At 36.0% G+C, this 17,933-nt stretch overlaps 1 protein-coding gene across 3 annotated transcripts in view; it reads left to right on the top strand.

Annotated features, from left to right (window-relative positions):
- LOC145678779 (uncharacterized) overlaps positions 1-17,933 on the top strand; it is a 160,528-nt gene that overhangs the window by 85,260 nt on the left and 57,335 nt on the right. For all 3 annotated transcript variants that reach the window (XM_081749281.1, XM_081749280.1, XM_081749282.1), the window contains exon 3: positions 16,517-16,643. In XM_081749281.1, coding sequence (XP_081605407.1) covers positions 16,517-16,643 — 127 coding nt within the window. The remainder of the gene's footprint in view (positions 1-16,516; positions 16,644-17,933) is intronic.

Raw genomic sequence — 17,933 nt, 5'->3', positions numbered from 1 at the left:
ATTTGATCTCATTATGAGCATTTTTATGAAAATTATAAGCAAATTAAATCCGCCCAGATTTTATGAAAACCCTGTATAATTAAGAAAGTTTCCTCTTCTGGGTGGGGCGATCGCTGGTCCCGCTAGATCCGCCCCTGGCAGCTGATAGACGTGTACGGAGAAACTGTAATGTCTCGTCAGTATGTCACAGAATAGTGTAGAAAGTTTGCGGCTGGTAAAGATAGCGTCACCGACAAGGACCGTAGTGGTCTACCCAGCATGGCATCAACAGATTTGAACACAAATCGCGTGGAGAAGCTGATTCAGAATAACAGAAGAATCACGTTACGGCATCTGATAACAAAATTGGGAATGTCGTTAGGAAGCGTTCGTCACATTGTGCACGACATTCTGCAGTACGGGGGGTTCCAAGAGCAGGACAGGACTTTTTCCAGGAGGGAATCTTCAAACTCATCTCATGATGCGACAAGTGCCTGAAGCGATAAGGAGACTGTCTAAAAATAACCTAATGTATGTACTATCTGGTGGCTGTATGAAATAATATGTACACGTTTCAATGCAGGCTTTGTAACCTTACTTTCTGTTCACAATTTGTAACAAGAAAGGCACTATTGTGCTGCCAAAATGTCTTGAGCCGTGGCAAAAAATGCGAACTAAAGCTCACACCCTCACACACCCACGCGTTGAGCCAATAAGGGTTCAGCTGTTGCTAAGCGAGAGAAAGGGTGTTATAAAATAGAGGATCTGCCAATACGTATCTTCATCATATGAACTCAGTTAAGCCAAAAAAACAACCGAACATCGTATGAGCCGGAACATCTGATTGGCTACTCTCGTTTCCGCCATGATTGTTGGCTCGAAACATTGCGATCTTAGTGGTGCGGAGTGGGCAGAGTAAGCTGTGACGTATGGCTTCACGATTTTTTTTGTATGGGCAGATCCTCTATTTTATAACATCCTTGGAGTGCAATTCCTTCAGCAGATAGCAGCGCTTGCAACGGAAGACTACGGATTAAGTCAATATGGCATATCTATAATAACAGACAATAACGCCATCTTCAACTCAATATTAGGCTATGGAGCTAGTGCCTAGGCCTACCGTTTAAACAACAAACAGGAACAGGAAATGATTGATGCAGCGCAACGCACAATTTTGTTAAGATTCACCGCTGCCTATAGGACAATATCTACAGCAGCACTCACTACTATAGCGGGTATTATTCTGGCCAATTTGGGCATTAAATGGAAAAGAGTTAAATACTGGATGACGAAAGAGGAACGAATCCGATCAACCGAAATAATGGGAGATCAAGCCGGCAAAAAAAAAAAAAAAAATATCAAGGAGCTTACCATTAGAAAATGGTAACAACAATGGGAAACTGAAGATAAAGGAAGAAAGACGTATGAATTCATTCCTAACGTTAAGGAAAGATTGAAACAAATATTTTCAACCAAATGATGGACTTAGACACTACTTGTCAGAACATAGTTCATATGAAGCAACTCTACACATAGTGGGACTCAAGATGACGCCTCTCTGTCATTGGGTCTCCATTTTTTTATTTATTGATTTATTTATTTATTTATTGCCAAGATATATCCAACCGATATCTCTTAGAGCAGGATTATAAATCTAGACTATGTGGGAGAAACAATGTCAGAAATTGGCGAAAATGAGATAGGTCAAAATCGGAGATTTATGTATTATGCTCCACCTCCGGTTAACGTGGTAGAAGACAATTCTAAACCTGAGTTGAATAATCGAGTCTTGGTACTGGTAGTCAGGCCCGTAGCCAGCCCAAAAATTTAGGGGGGGCCCGGTAGAAGTTTGGGGGGGCCGACCCCCATCATATCATACTTCATTATCATATTATAGTTTATCTGCAAGCCTACCGTGAAATTTTATGGGGGCCAGCCAAAATTTAGGGGGGGCCCGGCCCCCTCTTGCCCCCCCGTGGATACGGGCCTGCTGGTAGTATAAGTGATTCATACTTATGATTGGTGAAATAAAAACTCGCCTCCTGAAAACCTGTGTTTTTTTACTTATACTGTTTCTCTCGAGCAGTCTAAAAATATAAATATAAATGACATAACTAATGAATTGAGGTATGAGAAAATCCAGATTTTGAATAGTATGGTTTCCTAAAAAATAAAGAAACACTTTGTACTGGAAAGGAGAGGAAACCGCAACTAAAGTCTACTCCCTCTCAGTTATTCCCATATCAAGAACCAACCAACATGCAAAAAAAAAAAAAAAAAAAAAAAAAAAGATGGTGAAATGGATTAAACAGAGTGAAAGTGATTAGTGGTCCTTCAATATAATAAAGTGGTCCTTCAACATCAAAGTGTGGAGGTCCCCACTCTGAGGTGTTTTCGGAGGTCCGAAATGTGTTGGTTTGGGCTGTTAATGTATGTGTGGAAGTAGAAATGACTACAAGTCTGAGTATGATAATCGTGAAATGGTAAATATTATTATTATTATTATTATTATTATTATTATTATTATTATTATTACATGTTAAACTTTACATGGATATAAGTAAATGTAATTCTACAAGTAAAGATAGTAAGTCTCAAAAGTGGGAAAATGTAATGTGTTCTCAAGAGATAAACCAGTCAATTAAATGAAAAATGAAAATAAATCAGGTGAGAAATTAAAATTATTTCAAAGAACTGAACCGAGGAACCTTAAGAATAAGTTAAAATAATTATTTATTAGTATTTTTTGTTTAAAAATGTAAATATATATTATTAAGGAGCAATTAGCTACAATGTTCAAAGCTTGTTTTAAACTGTAAGAGGCAGGTTTGTAACAAGAATTGTAATAAAAAAATAAGGATAAATATTTCGTCTGTTTCATGGAAGAATCACTGCTGCCTCCCATTTAAGTTCTCTCAAATTCTGACGGGTCGTTAAAGATGTATGCGGTCTGGTGGTGTCAGCGTGATAAACGACACCCATTCTGTTGACCAATTTCGACCATTTCTTTTAAACTATTAGGCGCACTCGTATTAATTTGTTGACAGTATAGATCTGAGTTTATCATTCTGCCCGAACAGCAGCTCGTGATGCGCGATGCCCTTCCAAATCCCACCAAACGCACAACATCAGTGTGGGCTTTGCTACAGACTATATGTAGTGCGTCTCCTCGTTGCGACCACGATTTTCTTTTTCGTACATTGATGTCGTAGGTTATTTCGTTTTCATCACTCGTGATCAATTACTTCAAAATAGATCAATTTCGTTAAGTGTCACTAGATGGAAATGCGATATACTAAATGCTTTTGAGTCAGGTTATGCTTCACACAGAGAAGAAAAATGTATGTGGCGTACGTAAAATCGTGTGTTACATTTGTAAATCCTGTAGTTTTTGAACTTAACGTACATCAAACGTATAACTGAAAACGCGTGTTTTTATAAAACTTGCTGTATAAGTGTTCCATCTGTACGTACTTTTCGTATGAAACAATATAGGCGGTCAGGATCTCACATACAAATGGACGTATATAATATATAGCTGACGAAGGTAACATACATATGTGTATGTAATATAAGGAAGACTGAAATGAAATGAAATTTTTGAGTTTTACGTCCCACGGTTATGCCGGCTAGGCTAAAGGAGACGGTGATGATGAGTAATGAATGAAATGGTGGAATGAAGAAAGTGGGAAGAAACGGGAGAACCCCGAGAAAACCCACGCACACGGTGTTTGTCCACCACAAAGTGCACTTGGCGGAAGAAGGGTTTGAATCCGGGACCCCATGCACCAGAGGTGAACGCTCTACCACTGAGCCACCGCGACCCCCACAAGGAAGACTGTTAGATACCAAATATCCTGCAACCGCATGATGCCTTTGTAGCATACGGATAATGTTTGCTCCGTACTGATTTTTGTAGTAAGCAAGAGGATTCCGTATACTTGTACAATATACCGCTGTCCGGAGAACGGACTTTTCTCAGTGTACCCAACCACCAAGTTTGTTTCTGTAGCCTGCTTTCTGCAAATCGTGCAAGTCTGTTTGGTGGTGGATGCTCATCACCATGATCATTGACGATATCATAACTGCTTACATGTCGATCTTGCTCGACTTTTCTCACAATGTCATTCACTTTTGCTGTGATTGGTCGCCCACTGCGAGGAATATGTTGGACATTGAAATTTCCTGCTTTTGATACGGTATCTTGCTAATAAACCACATAAATTTCTTCACGAGCTTGTGCTGCAGTTGCACCTTTATCTCAATAAAAGTGTAAAACGTAGCGCAGGTCTTTTGGGAAGTTTACTCAACTAAACGGCGCAATACCTTATCTGATCCTAAGAATTCCACCATTTTTCTCACATCTACTAGCTTTAAATACCAGCTATCTAGTGTCATTACACCTGACCCGCTAGTACTCATATTCTGCTATTTGAGATACTAGTGCGCAAATCTTGCGCAAAAGGTCAATATTTTTTAGATTACTTAATATTATATGGTTCCCTTATATCTCTTAATACTTTCGTAACTATCATTTATGTTTATCCTCATAATTCATATAATATTTTTTATTCATTTCATTTCTAAGTTTATAATAGAATATTACAGTATATTATATTAAAAATATAATATACTGTAATTATCTGTATTTTAATATACTGTAGTATACAGTAATACTGTACTGTATACTGTAATTATCTGTATTTTAATATACTGTAATATACTGTAATACTGTACTGTATATTGTAATACACTGTAATTTAATATACTGTAATACTGTACTGTATACTGTAATATACTTTAATTTAATATACTGTAATTATCTACAGTATATTAAAGCTAAAGATTAAGGTTTAAAAACTCGCTCAAAAATATATATATATTTTTAAAATCCCAAAACGAAATGGACAATAGCAACAACAGCACCTTCAAATTCCGCAAATAGAAAATGGATTTGTTAAAGTCATCCATTTGTTTAAATTACATTTCTTTGTATTCCGTAAATTTTACGCAAAACGTGCCGTAAGACACTCAGGAACAAAACAGCTGTTTCCTTTATCACTAAAACTTCCGGTGCCGCATGTTAGTAGTTGGATGAAGCTCTGACTTATGTTTTATGTCAACAAATTGACTTATCTAGAATGGTTTCTGTGTCTAAGCCTTACTTTGTAGAAAACTTACTTACACCACTATAACTTTAAACCTTCCAAATTTGAAGTTATATTTGCTTTTTTTAAAAAATGGAGACACAGAGTCTGAAAGTATAGTCTACAGTTTTAGAGTGTGTTAATCCGCCTCTGGTTACGGAGGCAAGTTTGAAATGGGGATTGGACATTGACACGTTAGCGTAAAAGACAGTAACTTTATTCATTTATGCTGTCGGTCCAGGTAAATGGCAACATTGCATTTTCATTTAACATTGGGCGCATAAAGAGTGTACAGCACAAACGGCTCGTTCGATTTTAAAAAAATCCTTCACTTTAGATTGAAAACATTGTATTTGGTAGTGCTCTCAACGGGTCGGGTCGGGTCGGGTTGAAGACCGACCCGACCCGACCCGTGACCCGACCCGATGGCCCGACCCGACCCGACTGACCCGAACCGTGATCCGATCTGATTGACCTGACCCGATAACCCGACCCGAGCTGACCCGGTTGACCCGACCCGAATAACCCGACCCGACAACCCGACCCGAGCTGACCCGATTGACCCGACCCGACAACCCGACCCGAGCTGACCCGATTGACCCGACCCGACAACCCGACCCGAGCTGACCCGACTGACCCGACCCGACAACCCGACCCGAGTAGCCTGACCCGACAACCCGACCCGAACTGACCCGACTGACCCGACCCGACAACCCGACCCGACAACCCGACCCGACCCGACCCGTTTGAGAGCACTATGGTCAGGACACTGGGTGAACGCCAAAGTGCACTCACATTGGGAAACTAGTTTTAAAAGCATTATTTTAGAAAATAAAGCATAAAGCATAATTTAAAATATATAGCACAATTCTTGGAAAATTCTCTTTAACTGAAAGTTTAACATACTGTGTTAATATTTTTTAAAGCCAATATTTACAATGCAAAATCATTGAGAACATAACAATGCAACAATGAAAAGCTTATTTTCATTTCTGTAAACTTTTCGGTGTAATCCTTTGATGTGGAGAAAAGAAAGTAAAAGAAGAAATTTTTCCGCCAACAATGAATAGTATGCAAGAACTCCATACCATATTGTTAGAGTGACAACGCCAGCTTTAAGTTGTTAGGGGGGCAAAGGAGGGGCAGATACATTTTCGGGGCCGGCTATTTGCCATACCAAAAATAACTTATTTATTACGTTGGACTTAATTTACATTACATTGTGTATTTCGTTGCTGTTTTTATGTTAGATCTATATGATTATAAATTAAACTTATTTCAAATAAAATTTGTAACTAACAAATAAATAACGTCTGCACATGAAATATTTTTCAATGAAACTTTTGAAGCCTAAATATAAATTGAATTACTTTCGCGTATGCTACAAGTAACACATTCGTCTATATGCTACGTATCACTCTCTCTCTCTCTCTCTCTCTCTCTCTATATATATATATATATATATATATATATATATATATATATATATATATATATATATATATATACAGTGGCGTATTTACGATTTTGTTTCGGGAGGGGCTTTGCTAGCTTTCGGGAGGGGGGCTTTGCCTGGAAACGTGAAAATTCTGCAAGATATTTACTTTACTTTACTATACTAAGTAAGATTTCGGGGGGGGGGGTGCTTAAGCCCGGAAGCCAGAGCCAGAGAGAGAATTTACGAGGAGCTGCTGAAAATGTCGTAGTCCAATCCAGAAGGAGTGTAGGTACTAGGTAGAAAAATGAAACCGTAGTTTAGAAAAACATATCTCTGTATGTACAAATATAAATTTTCATATTAATAAGGAAATTCTTATTGTTTCTCAGGCCTCTGAAGTGATTATGTGTGCCCAAACAGATAATTTCACTAACATCCAGATTCTTACTGTTATAACATTTTTGTTCCACCAAGGAAAGTCACCGAAGTAAATTAATTAGGAAATCAGTGAAACACCACGGGACTCTCCTCCGTTATATATAGTGGTGAAGAAGTAAGTGGCTTAGTATAAACGTAGCAATTTCTCAACAAATTATGCTTTACATCCAGGATGATTAAAAGCAATGACTCTTCCTGGAATCATGGATGCAATTTGTGACATTATTCTTGAAAATTGCAGCATTTCAGCCAGTGGTGGATATAGCCCGGGGCCGGAGGGCCTAGGCCACCCCAGTTTTTGTGTGACAAAAATAATTTAAGCTATTTATATTTATTATAGTCTGAGGTCTGCACCCCGCTTTCTCAGTTTTTACCTTCTCAGAAAAACTTGTGTCAGGGATTCTGGGCATTTCTTTGGAACTCGTCGGTAGCATAATTCAGAATGGCTTGGGTATGCGCAAGTTCTCGGCATAATGGGTTCCCAAAATATATGTCAGGATAATAAAAGGGTAACGGCATTAAGAGAAGTATTCTTCCAATTTGACCGTAATGCTGATCAATTTCGCTAACGAATAGTAACCATAGATGAAATATGGTTGTACCACTATGATCCTGAATCGGAACAACAGTCAATGGAGCAGTAGCACTCATTTCTCCATCGCCCCAAGAAGTTCAAGACACAGAAGTAGGTTGAGAAACTGTTTGGAACATTCTTCTGGTATAAGTATGGACTGGTAGACTACCTCCTCAATGGTCAGATATTTAATCCAGAATCTCTACATTACTTACAAAACTGAAAGAAAAATTCAAAGTTCAACGCTGCGGAAAATGAAAAGAAAGGAATTCTGTTTCTTCAGGAGAAACACCTGTCCATCAAGCCCCTGCGAACATAACTGACATTGCATAATCCAGGATTTCAATGTCTAGATCATCATTCTTATTCCGCAGATTTAGCTCCGTCTAACTATTACGTGTACTTATTTCCCAAACTTAAATAACACTTGAAAGACGCCATTTTAGATCTGATAGGGGTAGTGCTACGAACAGTGGTGCGAGGAAATCTTGATTTTTTTAACTTTTCTGCAAAAGCTGGAGCACTGTACAAGGTAGTATATTGACTCTCGGGGGAAGAGAAGAAGAAGTAAAACTTCACCAATCCACGTGCACTCCTTCTGGGTTGGGCTACGAATTTTTCAGCAGTTCCTAGTCAATATGGTAGACGTCACGTCAGTACTTTGAAACAAAATAAGTAAAGGAGCACTAGTATAAACCAATTACTAACTAAAGATCAGCACTCTGACAATACATTTTATTGGGAATCAATTTCATTCCATAATTTTATTATCATTTGCAGGAAGGGAAAACACAACTCTTTTTATCTCCTTCAAAAAATTAAGCCCTGGTAGTTGCAAACTAAGCTGTTATAAGCACATCCTCTGAATATTGGAAGCCGAGAATAATGTTTCAGAAAAAAGAAGTTTTAAATAAAACAAAATATGAAACTGAAAACTTAAAACCTGGACAAATACAAACAAGTTACGTAACTGGTTTTACCTTTCTTTTGTTTCCAATCGAAGCTGATCCAATGAGAAGAAAACAAGTCGACCAAATCTACTATTGTTCGCTAGGCTCAACTTCTAGTTTTGTTCTAAATTTAGACTCCATATTGGCGTAGATATTAATATTACAGTCGATTGGTAAAATCAATCTTCCACATTTAAAAATTAAAGTACACACAAGTAGAAAAATAAGCATTTATCATAGAAACACTAGCTGCAAGTGTTCAAAATAGATTTATGGTTTCTATAAAATCAATTGAAAATTGCTATTTTTAATTAGGCAGCTAGTGAAAAACAGCAGCTCAGTTGACCAAAGTGAACTGACCCGACTGACCCGACCCGACAACCCGACCCGATAACCCGACTGACCCGACCCGATAACCCGACCCGAGCTGACCCGATTGACCCGACCCGACAACCCGACCCGACAACCCGACCCGAGTTGACCCGATTGACCCGACCCGACAACCCGACCCAAGTTGACCCGATTGACCCGACCCGAATAACCCGACCCGACAACCCGACCCGAGCTGACCCGACTGACCCGACCCGACAACCCGACCCGATTAGCCTGACCCGACAACCCGACCCGAGCTGACCCGACTGACCCGACCCGATAACCCGACCCGAGTTGACCTGACCCGACCCGACCCGTCGGGTCGGGTTACGGGTCGGGTCGGGTCAACCCGACCCGTTTGAGAGCACTAGTATTTGGAACAGTGGCGGCCGGTAGATTGTGATTTCGGGTGTTGCAGTACGAACGATCGGAGACAGAAGTTATAAACTGGACTCACTGACTAATCAGCACAACTTTAGATGCAAATACTATGGGATATGTGAAATTAAATAAAATTCTGTTTTTTTTTTTTAATAAAAAATAATGCAGAACATTTTTTTCCGGTTATTCACCTTATTTAATTAGTAAGTCCATTCTCCTCTCTTTGATTGGAGTAAATTTGTCTAATTCATGCTGGTTGAACTCTGGTATTCTCATTATGAGGTCTTTTTCGATGGAGAGCATAACCAATGATGATAACCTTTCTTGGAACATTCAATTCCTTGAAGCTGTCAATTTTTTCGATGTGGGAAATCTCCTGTCTCCTTTTGCTGATGTTATAGGTACAGTTAATATTAATTTCAAAAGCTAATTAATTTTTCTAGTTTGTTGTGAACAATTTATTCTAGCAAACCCTGTCCCTGACAGTAATCCAAATTCCTCTGCAGCGTAGACTGAAGACAGTTCGTGGCAGAGATTAGTGTTATAAAAATGTAAATTGAACACACTATATTCACAGTTTATCTAGGGAAATTTAAAACAAATTGTAGAAATATGTCTAAGGCAAACAACATTGCTGCCATAAGATGTCCTGTGAATTTAAACCGGATCTTTTCGAACACTCTTCTGAATTGCCCTTTGGTTGTTTTGTCTAAGCCTTAATTGCAAGTTTTTCCTCAGTGGAGAGCTGGACAACAGGCCCGCAACCAGAGGGGGGCTAGGGGGTCTGGCCACCCCAAAATTTTCGTGGCCCCTCTATACCTTAACACAAAATGCTATTATTAATATAAAAAACACAATTTAGCTATTGGTAAGAGAATGTTTAATGACTTGGCCTCCCCTAACATATTCATGGCCACCCAAACCTCTGTGGCTGGTTGCGGGCCTGCTGGGCAAATTGTTTATTATTATTATTATTATTATTATTATTATTATTATTATTATTATTATTATTATTATTATTATTATTATTATTATTATTATTATTATTAATGTCATGGTATAGAATTCATTCCAAATGTGTAGGTTATTTACAGAATTAGAGCACACACAACTCAAGTAAAACTAATAACTAAAATCCAAAACAGCTCATTCAGAAAAGCAGCTGATACAAGAGAGGTATATGAATCGCGAATGTCACATATACACCAACCCACACACGTGCATAAAAGATAAACTACATTCCAAATCATCCGCTTAGTTGTAATCAATGCACGATGAACACAATTTACCTCCACACTAGGCGGACAATGCTTATTAATGTAATACGTTCTGCAAAGCAAACTTTGAAACCCGCAGATGTAGGATCAGCATGTATATCTAATAGAAGCCAAAAGTCGAAGAACGTCAAAACAAACAGCATTGTCAATTCTACACCCAGAAATATTTGCTTTGAGGGATCAAAGTATTTGAAGGGGTCCAATACAACTATGTAATATCGAACCTGTCTTATTCTGAACCCGAAAAGACGATAAGTAATTAATTACTGCCACCTACATTTTTAGAAAAAAGTGATAGAACGATTATTTTTATAAGAAAAGAGAGAGTACATGATGAGGAGTAAAATAAAATATTTAGCCTACATCAATCGTTTCTCTGTTACATAAGTATAATTCTTTTAAGAATGCCTACAAATGTTAGTCGAGAGACGAATTTTTTAGTGGTATGGACCTGGTGGACCATCCTCGTGGCTGCGTCCCTGAGCATTGCTACTGCAACGAAATTTACGTTGTAGAATACATAATATACACAATATAATGATACTAAGTAGCTTTCTGAGTTAATTAGAATGATATCTATAGAAGTTTTAAGAGCAGCTTGGTTACACTCCTGATTTCCAAGGGAGTAAAATAATAAAAGCTTAGTAATGCAATCTGCCACGCTTGAATATATGTTTAATTTATAAACTACGCATCAGGATGATGCAGGTTACTTAAATAAAAGATAGAAAATTGAATGTCCCAAATTCAATGTAACGTTTCCCATTATAGTTTTATGTGAAAAGTTATCGAGAGTATAAAATACGTTAATTTTATAAAACAAATTGGCCTATGTATATACTAAAATACTATTCACAGAGGGGGATTCTACAGTATACGTGTATTACCTTACTAATATTTGGTTCACAAATTGCTGTACAAGAAGCTTTCATTATCTACTGTATATATATAAGCTAATAATTAACTTATAAATGCATGTTTACTTTCATTTGTTTTCTACTCTATTACATATTTTTTTCTTATTTTGTAATACTGCGATGACTTTTTTTGTCATTATATTGGTGTGCTTCAGTATAGTCCCGTAATTTAAAAATATTAATACATAAAAATAAATTTCATTTGTAATTGGTAGTGAAATAAAATTCAGAAATTTATTTAGCGCGAAAACCATTCTCGTTCACTGTAAACTGTGCCGTGTTGTTGCAGAAGCACTGCAACGACCAGACTACTAAGATAGGGGAAAGGAGTCTTAACATTCGCTCCAATTGCCGCGCTGTAGAAATCTGGTCGTTGTACGCTCGCTGCAACACAATATAAATTAAGAGACTTTGTAATGGATTGTTTTTCGCTTTTTAAAACGGATTAATGTATTTTTGCAGTTATAGAAGTAAAAAATATGTTATTTAAAATATATGGGAGTATTAGAGAGTAAATTTTTCCTGTTCTTTACTACTACTGCTAATAATATTTTTTTTCTTAAAATACTTTGGCCGTTGCGCAACGCTTTAACACTGACATTAGCCGCCACTGATTTGAAGACATTTCGTTGTAACTATGATGATAACAGAATTGCCCTGTCAGGAGACTTTTGAGACACCCCATATATATATATATATATATATATATATATATATATATATATATATATATATATACAGTGTAATAATCTGTTTCAGAATGATTCTCCTACTTATTATATTGGGTAGTAAGGTAAAGTTAATCCCATGATCATTTACCGTTCGAACTTTCATTCCACGTATTAAAATGGGCAAAGAGGCATGGCGATGAACGTGTCACAGTGGTGAACAATATCACTGGAGGTGACATTCAAAGAGGAAGCTATTATTGATGCGAACTATGCAGAAAGCAAAGCAAGCATTCCTGCTACAATAATGGCCTTCAGGCAACGGATGCGACACGTACAATCGGACGTTGTTTTGCTTATGATACACTTTTTTTTTATATATATAGCTCCAGTATCACGCAAACATAATCTTTTTTTAAGTTCTTTTTTTTAATATATTCAGAATTGTCATGGATTAATTCTGAGATTTTTTAAAAATCATTATCACAGTCATTACGAATCCACGACTGGATATGCAAATTACTTCGTCGTTTAGTATATATATATTGAATACGTATATTCTTAATATTTTGTTATTTTTTTAAAACTAGCAGCGTTCACCCCGCTTCGCTGCGGTCACCCCGGAACGCAATAAACTTTGTTACTTAGATAATTTTTACTTTTTCGCTTTCAAGTGATATGATAAAAACCATAGAAGATTGCAGTAAATCTTAACATTATATCGCCTGTCATTTATGTTAACCCGCCCCGCTTCGCTGCGGTCATCCCGGTGCTGGCATATTGTAAAAGTGTCTGTAAAAATAAGCAAATCAATTAAAAAATTTTAAACAGAAGATTCAAGCTATTTTCCGCTGTATATCGCCTGTCATTTATGTTAACCCGCCGAGTGACACGGTCATGCGGGTTGCATATAAATAGGGGAACGTGGGGCATAACGGGATAGGGGGGCATAACGGGGTATCGGTATTTTTTGAACTGTAATTAACTGCAATCTAGCGATAAGTACCTAAACAAGATTCTCAAGGACGAAGGGCTGTTGCGCTTGAGCAGCGTTCTTATCAGTTGAAAAGGAACAGTGCTGTGTGTCAGTTCTTTGTTTTCGCGCTATGGCATATAACGATTGGGATTTTACTTCGGTCAAGGTAAGGCAAGTTATTTATTACACACTTTTAAACTATTGATATGTTGAAAGAATATTTCTTCTGTGTTTGTTGTGTGTTTTTGAGGTTTACGGATTGTAAGTCATAACAGAGATACTCGTTGATTTAACACTACAACTCATGTGGGGCAAAACGGGGTGGGGCAAAACGGTATTGTAATCACCCCATATTGCCCCATTACCCCATTATGCCCCGTAAGAGTATCGATTGTGTAGTTTACTATCCAGCTCGAAACATTTCTTGTTAATGCTGGGATTGCATTTGCGCAGTTTTGTTTAAGTTCTTCATGCTGAATTTTCAAAATTTGATTATGTTGATTTGATGTCAGGAAATATTAAGATTTAACTGACAATAATTCGATGTAATCTGCATAAACTTTGTAGTACAATTCCCAATGATCACATTTTTTTTCTTTTTTCTTAATAATGAACCTAATTCAGAATGGACCTTTTGAAGTAATTATCAACATTTTTTTTTTTTTAAAAGAGTACTCATCTTTCGTTATATTTGATTATTGAGTCTAATAAATATTTCATAAAATTCAAGTTGTGTTGTATAATAGTAATCATATATTGTTGTTTTATGATAAGTCTATATTAGAGCTGGATATTATAGATGTAATAGTGTACGGGGCAGTATGGGGTAGGGGCATAATGGGGTTGACTGAAATCCAATGTTCCATTATGCCCCACGTAGGGGGCATAATGGGGAAAAGAGCCATTTTTGGAATAAGCTAAGCAAAAAGGTGCCAAACAATATTTTTGAAAGGATTTGCTGGTAGAAATATCACAATAAATGTCCAAGGTGTCTACCGCAGAAGAATTTCTGCAATTGAGATATTGGTTACCAATTTAGAAAGGCAAATATCTTAGCTTCCCCATTATGCCCCACGTTCCCCTACGTTTATTTTTACCTATGATGAACTAATAACAAAGGATTTGTACGTTATGGACACTTGAATGGTCAATTATCTCAAGACACTGGTAATTAAAAATTAAAGTGATATGATAAAAACCATCTAGGGTCCAAATCCTAATAACCCCCCAAAAATGAAAGAAATTGGTTCAGCCGTATTAGCGTGATGAGCGGACAAAATTTTGTACGTTCTCTTTTATATATATAGATTAATAATACATAATTGAGATATTACAATCAGAACAATACAATAACATATTAAACATTATGTACATAAGTCAAAATTAAAGCTAAGCTAGTACAATCAACGGTCTCTTTGTTCTGGAAGTAGGTATATTAATCCTAACGTCTGAAATACTGATTCTTCTGTTGGTTTCGGAATTATGTAGCAATCAGTTAGCTTATTCCTTCCCTGTTGTACAATTCCAGCAGTGAGTGAGAAATATATATATATATATATATATATATATATATATATATATACAAGGGCGGATCTAAGGGGGGGCTAAGGGGCTATAGCCCCCCCTCCTTGACGGTCAGGTTTACACTGAATAAAATGGGCTTCAGTTCTGCTTTACACTGGATAAAACGGCAAATTATGGTTTAGCCCCTCCCTTGATCATATCCTGGATCCGCCACTATATATATATATATATATATATATATACAGTGGTCGAAGTGAGACGGTATGCGGTGGTATGCCATACCGCCTCTGGTTTTTCAGTGATCAAGACAATATTTAAATAGCCGGTATGTTGAGTCAAAATCATACTAAAACATACCGCCTCTGCTTTTTTTCCACTTCGGACACTATACTATATATATATATATTTCCTCTCGCCACTCAAATGTTAATGACATTATAATGAGAGCACTAATCTCAGCCGGCATACCTGCAATAAGATAACCTATTGCGTGTAGCAGAACAGATGGAAAAAGACCAGATGTGATGACTATGTTACCGTAGAAGAGAGGTAAAGCGCTAATTTGGGACTTGACATGTTCAGATACGTTCGCTCCTTCCTATCTCATCTTTTCTTGAATTCAAGCGGGAAATATAGCCAACCGAAATGAAACGGAAAAAAGGAGAAAATACAGTAATCTTGCGGAGAAATATAATTTTGTAACTATCACTATTGAATCCATTGGTGCATGGGGCAGAGAAGGTATTAACTTTATAAAAGAAATAGGCAGACGGATCACGCAGTTACTGGCGATGACAGCAAGCACTTTCCTCGTACAAAGAATAAGTATGGTAGTTCTAAGAGGCAATGTCGCCTCAATACAGGGTACCATGCCCAAAGGCAAAGAACTAGAAGAAGTATTTCTACTGTAAAACATTAAAATAAAAGATATGAATGACACGCTAGAACAAACTGAAGGGTGATCAATCGTCTCTCTACGAGGAACCATTGACCTTTTCTTAAACATTAGTCTTAATGTATTAGGAAGAGTTTAATGCAAAGCTTTCCATGAGAAATCCGCAGAATTTTGTTGGTGAAAGTGTCGCTCTAGGCATCAAGCCGTTTTATTTATTAACTTATTTTTAAATTCTAACATTTATTATTTTATTATTATTGAAGTTAATTATTTATGTTTCGATAAATGTAAATAAGTACTCATCTAATCAATAACTATTTTGGGTAATTGTTTGTACCATTATAATTTTTGTAAACATATAATGGATTAAATTTTATCCACATATGTGTCGTATGAACATAAAATAAAGGAATATATATATATATATATATATATATATATATATATATATATATATATATATATATATATATATATATATACCTATATATATATATATATATATATATATATATATATATATATATATATATATATATATATATATATATATATATATATATATATATATATATATAGGTATAGGTATATATAATTCAAAATATAAACAATAATAATGCATAAAATAATATATCATTTGTGGAATTAAACAAAATTCACAGTAATATTTTGTTTGTAGAATTCCACTTTATTTACAAAGTGGCCCATAATTACACAATGTTGCAGTGAAAAAATCAGCAACATAGTTCTTGTATATACTGTATTTTTACATTTAAAGTTAAATATTGATTATACACTTTCCTGTCTCAAATTTTCTGCACCGTTATTTATTGATATTGAGGGCGCAGTTTTTTATATGGCGTTGGGACACAAATGTTAAATATGACGCTGTGTTTGTGTATTTTTTTTTTAACTCATACATTCACCTATTTTAGAAGCACTGTTTGTTTGTTTTTAACATTTTATTTTATTTCTAACAGATACCCGACGACAATCAGAGTTTCAGAAGAGAAACCGATGACCATTAGGGAGTATACATGGTGCTTTCGCTTTCCCCCAAGGTGTTCCAAATACAAAGTAAAATTTCGAACAGTTTACAAGATACAGGTAAGTGGGTACTGGCTAATTTTGTGTACAATTTCTAAATGAAAGTTTGTCTTAAACTAAAATGAAAAGTAAATATCCATTTAAGTTACTTTCTTGGGGTACACACTGTGGTATAGGTGAAATAATTATAAACATTTTGCTGTTACTGCTGTTGCTATGATCTTTCTATAACAAATAGTCGAATTTTTTTCCCGAAGATCAAAATATAAAATTTAACTTTAAAAATCAATTTTCCGCACAACGATAACAAATTTAATTGGTCATGAAAAACCACAATTTCAATTAAAAACAGCAAGAGAGAAAATCGGTTGTATGAATTTTGTATGTGTTATTAGGATTATACTAGTGGACATTATAAGATTCTAATGTTTGTTCGTTTGTCCGTCCCTACATCCGTTACTTGACACGATAACTGAGTGTTCTCACGTGATTGCAATAGCGTAGCTAGGAATTTTTCAGAGGGAGTAGTAAGGTGGGCCATTCACTCATGTGTATCAGTACTAATAAACTATACTGACAAACTATACGAAATGATTCCTTACATAAAATAAGAAAGAAAACTTCGTATGTACTTGTGGGAGCAAATGAATAGTTTCATAGCTAGGGCCGCTAATAAAGCAAATATAGCTATCAAGTTTAACAATAGAAAGTAATCATAAACAACGAAAAAGTTACTTTTTTCATGTTTTGCAGACACTACTTATGATTTAATATGTTTTTTCATTCGTCAGTTGACAACTCTACAGTACCTTGCTATCGTTTCGATCGTTACAACTAAGAGCAATGAAACCTGAAACGTAGTCAAGTTTGTTTGGTTTGTGCTATAGACGATTTTTTTTTTTTTTTTTTTGGCATGAAACAGGTGTTTCTTGATGTAGTTCACGTCATTATAAAATGTAGCTTTCCCTGACATACTATCAACGGTTAATACGCTGTGCTTTACCATACTGTTTTTTTTTTAAAAAAAATCATAGGTCATTGAAAGGGTTCGTACCATCGATCTTGAGTCATCATTTTTTGTATTTTGCTTTGAATTTACCATTATACTATTTTATCATTGAGAGTTTTTCTCTCGTTTCTAGTTCACGCAGAAGGATCGAAGTAAAGTGTATATGCAAATTCATGTTATGATATTAATACTACACTATCGTGTCTAAAATAATTTCATGATAGAAAAATAATGTTAAATAATTTATGAAAGAATGTTAAAATGTTAAGTTCGGGTGTTCTCAGGGTTGGAAATTAAATTTTGGAATCATACATGGTTATGCACTGAATTAAGTTGTGCAA

Source organism: Thermobia domestica, chromosome 2 (assembly GCF_964235325.1).
Source record: "Thermobia domestica chromosome 2, izTheDome1.hap1.1, whole genome shotgun sequence".
Taxonomy (NCBI): Eukaryota; Metazoa; Arthropoda; class Insecta; order Zygentoma; family Lepismatidae; genus Thermobia; species Thermobia domestica.
This window is presented reverse-complemented; position numbering and strand designations above follow the sequence as displayed.